General features: G+C 43.6%; 1 protein-coding gene across 2 annotated transcripts in view; it reads left to right on the top strand.

The window, feature by feature from the left end:
• Window positions 1–514: 514 nt before the first annotated feature.
• Window positions 515–5,487, top strand: part of DUT (deoxyuridine triphosphatase) — an 11,392-nt gene continuing 6,419 nt past the window's right edge. The window contains exons 1-4 of one of the 2 annotated variants that reach the window (XM_015562915.1): window positions 515–763; window positions 3,076–3,167; window positions 3,690–3,749; window positions 5,019–5,063. In XM_015562915.1, coding sequence (XP_015418401.1) covers window positions 609–763; window positions 3,076–3,167; window positions 3,690–3,749; window positions 5,019–5,063 — 352 coding nt within the window. In that variant the 5' untranslated portion in view covers window positions 515–608. The remainder of the gene's footprint in view (window positions 764–3,075; window positions 3,168–3,689; window positions 3,750–5,018; window positions 5,064–5,487) is intronic. The other variant, XM_006762155.2, reaches the window with a different exon arrangement.

Below are 5,487 nucleotides of genomic sequence, written 5' to 3'. Positions count from 1 at the left end.
CCCGACGGCCCTAAGGGTGCCGGCCCGGCGGCGCCGCGGGAGCGGAAGAGCCAACCAGCGCCTGTGCCTCGGGCCGATGACTCCCCTCCGCCCGCGCCCCAGGCTTGGCTACGATTTCCTTCACTCTTTGCTCCGCTCCGCGTATAAAAACGCGCGCAGCCCACGGCCCATGCTGTTGCAAAAGAGTTCCTTCTTTTTTACAACGGTGTAGTATTCCATTTTATAAATGTACCATGGCTTTTTTTATCCACTAATGTATTGATAGACATGTGAGCTGTTTATTCTTGTGTATGATCGGGTCACCCCGGGGGTGGCGTGGTTCCAGTTGTGTGCGGGGGAGGCCGCCGAAGCTGCCTCCTGCACTGGACACGTGTGCTACGTTCGGAAAGTTCAAAAATGATCAGTAGTTTGCGATCCCAAATCTGTTTTCGGAGAAGCGTTCCCAGCCCCTCCCTGCTCCCCTCTCAGCTCCTTGGTGCGCTCGTCCAGGAGGAGGGGGTGTGGCGGGGCGTTTCGGGCGGGAAATTCAGAATTTGGGCGGGTGGCCGGGCTCATTCTCTCGCTCTTGTTCCTCTGCGCCGCCGCCGCCGCCCGCCGTCTGCCCCGCCATGCCGTGCTCCGAAGACACGCTCGCCATCTCCCCCAGCAAGCGGCCCCGGCCCGCGGAGGAGGGCGGCCTGCGGCTCCGCTTCGTGCGGCTCTCGGAGCACGCCACCGCCCCCACCAAGGGGTCCGCGCGCGCCGCGGGCTACGACCTGTACAGGTGAGCGCGGGCGGAGGGCCGGGGGAGGCCGCCTTCTGCCCCCTCCTTCCCTGCCCCCGACAGAAGGCTGATTCCCGGACTTTAAATGTATTTCTTTATTGGTTTCAGAGAGGAAGGGAGAAGGAGAGAGAGAGAGAGAAACATCAATGATGAGAGAGAATCATCAATCGGCTGCCTCCTGCACACCCCCCACTGGGGATGGAGCCCGCAACCCAGGCATGTGCCCTTGGCCGGAATCGAACCTGGGACCCTTCAGTCCGCAGGCTGACGCTCTATCCACGGAGCCAAGCCTGCCGGGGCTAATTCCCGAACTTGAGAGCTTTCTGCCACGTTAGCTTACCTTCTGCTGCCACGGCAGAAGCTTCCATTTCAAAGATTACAGAGACAGACGTTTTTTGCATATATGTACAGTTTCCGCCTTTTTTTATATATTGGAACATTTTAGCTTTCCTCTTTAACCTGAATTTAACAGGCATTTGGGCAAAGAGTGTAGAATAGCAAATAAGTATTCATAAATGTGCCCTGAGGCGTTATTTTGCAACATGAAATGTTCTCTGCGGCGTTGTTTTTGCAACATTGATTGCATCCTCTCCGAGTGGAAGGTAGCCTTGCCTTTCAAGGCCCGAGCATGGCGCTGTGCGTAATAGAAGGAAAAGCCAGGGTGGAGCCTAGGTGCTTACTGTGAACGTACCTAGGCAGGATCAATGAAAGCTGCTTTTGTTTAAAGCGCGAATAAAATTTCTCCGTAGGTTCATGTTTAAGTTTGCCCCAAGGACTGGAAATTTCACAAGGGGCTTGAATATGAAAAGCAGAAATGTTAGTAATACTCCCCCCTTTTCACTTGTATACTTTTTACCTATACTAAAAACTTTATATTTTTTTTAAATCTTCACAACAGTCTGAATAGGTGAGTGTTACGTTTTACAGGTGAGGGGTTTGTAAGGAGCTGAATTGATTAATCCAAAGGCTTGAATGTAGGAGAATTTTTGACCCTGAATTAAGTGCCTTTTTTCACTGGACTCCTGTGCCCACTTCTTAGGGCCATTAAGGTAAGTGAAAAGCGATACTGGAGTAGGGAGTGGTCTGAGCCTTAGGGCGTATTTTAAAGCATTCCAGGTAATTCTAACCTGAGAACTATGGTCTAAGTCATAGTAAGTACAGGAGAAGAGGAGAAAGAACTGTAATGATAGTAAGGGAGAAGAGAAAGAAAAAGAAAATGAGGTATAGACTATTGTAGCTGAAAATGAGGTATAGACTATTGTAGCCCCTTACTTTTCATAAGTAGAAATAGTATAATAGCACATAGTTTGATTATACCATGTCTGGGCACTGTTCTAAAGCTAAGAGATTGACGTAAGGTCCTTTGAGCATCTTTATATACTGAAATAGACATGGATCTCTAATAAATTAGTGTGTAACTATTTGAAGAGAGCAAATTTCATTGAAGAAAGATACACTACCTACCGTTTTACCAGTCTTAATGAAGGTCTTCAAAGTGACTTCCTGTTCTGCTTATTTTTAAATTTCTATCAAAGAGGGGGCGACAGTAAAAACAGCAGCAGCAGCACTAGCTGGGTGGACCTTGGAGCATCAGTTCCTCAGCAGTGCGCATCTCCAGGGCTGGTCACAGTGGTCCGCTCTCCCCGCAGCCCGTGAAAGGTCATGGCCGCAGCTGGGTGTGCTTGCCAACCCACCAAGACCAGCAGAATAGATGCAACCCAGCTGTCTGTCCCCAGTTAGGTGGCACACCCATTGCCCCCTTTCCTTCTCTGCATGTTTCTCATGATCCTTTGCAGTGGTTCTCAACCTTCCTAATGCCGCGACCCTTTAATACAGTTCATGTTGTGGTGACCCCCAACCATAAAATTATTTTCGTTGCTACTTCATAACTGTAATTTTGCTACTGTTATGAATCGTCATGTAAATATCTGATATGCAGGATGTATTTTCATTGTTCGCAACCCAGAGGTTGAGAACCGCTACCTTAGAGGATTGTTATGAGACTAATGTGAGTTATAAAAAACAACTGTGCCTGGGGCATAGTAAGGGCTTTATAAATGTTAGCTATTATTTACCATCCTCCCTTGGTTCTCTCTTTATCTTCCTCTTTTCATACCACGTTAGAGAAGCACACGCTTTTTAAAAGTTCATCTTTTCTGTCCCCTCCTTGCTAAATCATTACCTCAATTTCCCAACCAAATTTTGTTCAGGGGAGAATAAAAACATTTATGTATTGTCACCTCTTTCACCAGAAAAAATCACTACATCTAAGTGCCAGTGTTTTGTTTTTTGTTTTTTCAATGTCTTTCCAGTGCCTATGATTACACAATCCCACCCATGGAGAAAACCCTGGTGAAAACCGACATTCAGATAGCTCTTCCTTCTGGGTGCTATGGAAGAGTAGGTAAGCGGTTCAAGGCGTTTTTGTGATACGTTCCTTCATCTTAGTTTTATCTGGGCTATAAAAGAGGGAAGGGATATTTCTTGGCCTGAGTCCTAAAATAAGGAAGTGCCAACTGTGATGGCAAATGCAGCCATTTGAAAACTTTCATTTACATAATTATACTTTGGAGATATTCCAGTTCTGTTTCAAAGCACTGCAATGAAGCAAATATCGCAATAAAGCAAGTCACGTGATTTTGGGGGTTTTCTAGTTCATATGAAAGTTAATGTTTACACTCTTTTGTAGTCTATTAAGTATACAACAGCGTTATGTCTAAAAATGTACATACCTTAATTTAAAAATACTTTAGTGCTTAAAAAATGCTAATCATCTAAGCCTTCAGCAAGTTGTAATCTCTCTGCTAATGGAGGGTCTTACCTTCAATTTGTAAAAAATGTAATTGCTGCGAAGCACAATAAACAAGGTATGCTTATATCTGCTTTTGCCTCTTATCTCTGCTATTTTTCCGATTCCTTACTTTAGCTCTTACAAGGCTCACATTGGCTCAAGAGGTTCTCGCTGTGAGAAAAACTGAAAATATAGGTGATTTTTAACTGGCACTTTTTCCAGTGTTACCACCAACTCCTCCTTAAAAAACCAGACTGCATATGAAGTCAAGATTTCTTTGTGAAGATGGTGATGAGAACGGCTAATATTTGTTATTTAAGAAATTTGAAGCCTGCTCAGGATAATGGCACATGGCACATGGCATTTTATATCACGAGAGTGAAATTTCTAAAACCTGTTAGTCCCAGAGTATTTCCAGCCACGTAGCCTGTTGGGTTTGCCCCCTTGAAGTGTGTTAGGGAAACACCTCACAGGGGAGGAGCTAAGACAGAATGGAGTGTAAGTTCTCAGATTCGACTTTCCTAGAGTGATGCAGTTGTCCCTGGAGAGAGAGTTTAAAACTTCTTTTCAAAAGCATAATTACTTCCTGACTACCTTCAAAGTGAACCTAAGGAGCAAGTGGAACTGTGACCCACCCTCCTGTCCCAGGGTTGGGTGGGAGGTGATAGCAAGAGTATCATTATCTTGCTGGCCATGAGGCCTGCTGATGCCCCACTCCAGGCACTTACCACCTTATTGTCTGTGTCCATGGGTTATGCACACATGCATACAAGTTCTTTGGTTGATCTCTTCCCACCCACCCCTGCTTTTTATATTTTCTTTTTAAGAATAAAAGGCATAATAAGAATAAAAAGCATAGTAAATTGAGTTTCTAAGGTTTAGTTTTTGGCATTTCTTTTCAACTGACATTAAGCCTTTTACTCTGGTTCACTTGTTACATACGGACATGTCTTTTGGCATCTGTATCATGAGTTGGAGCCCCAAGTTCTAGACTGGGCTCTGCTACTCTTTGATTAGGTTTATGACTCCTCTCCCTCTCCCATATCCCCTCTTCCCGTCTACATTACAACATGCTCAGAACTCTCATTTTAAAACAAAGTCCTTTTCCTCAGTTCTGTGCCCCTGCCAGCTACAGTCCTCCCATTGTGGCCTTGCTTCACAGAGTCGTCTATGGTTGTCCCACTTGCTCACCTTTCAGTTCATTCTAGTAGTCCTTGGCTACACCACCCTAGTCCTCCACTGACTGAACTTGGATGGACTGACTTAACTTGGCTTCAAATTAAACCTTGTCAGATTTTTCTAAACTATTCTTTTCTACTTTGGTAATACAGAGTAGTAAGTAAAGTGAAGATGAAGATATCAATGATAGGAAATAAGAGTAATAACATGCTTAAATTGTGTCAGTTATATCAAGTAATTGCCCTTCCCCCTTAAAATAGCCAATTTCTCCTTTTTTTTTTTTAGCTCCACGTTCCGGCTTGGCTGCAAAACACTTTATAGATGTAGGAGGTATTGTATTTACATTTTTATTCTGTAAATATTTCTAAGTATTTACTTTGCATTTGCTTATTAAGAGGAAGTAATATAATGCCAAATTTTATTCTTATTTTATTTCAAGAAAAGGAAATGGTTTCTGTTGTGTCTTGCCTTTTAGAAATTTCAGTCTCTGAATAACAGACAATCATGATAGTTATAAATAGTATTTGAATATGTTTAGTTTTTAAATGACCATTATGTAAAATGTATGTTATTTTACTACTAGGCTAACTAGACACTCTCTGACAGAGTTTTTGCCTTGGTTTAGTGTTCATCTGCATTTAGTCCAAACATGACTCCATTTATAGAAGGAAGTTTATTATTATAAGAGAAGGAAGAGCTTTTGTGTCACTTAAGCAAAAGGTTCTAGAAAATGCAGGTATATATTATAGTAAGA

This window comes from Myotis davidii, unplaced genomic scaffold (assembly GCF_000327345.1).
Source record: "Myotis davidii unplaced genomic scaffold, ASM32734v1 scaffold3698, whole genome shotgun sequence".
NCBI lineage: Eukaryota > Metazoa > Chordata > Mammalia > Chiroptera > Vespertilionidae > Myotis > Myotis davidii.
Note: the sequence above shows the minus strand (reverse complement) of the source record. Positions and strands in the feature narration are given on the sequence as shown.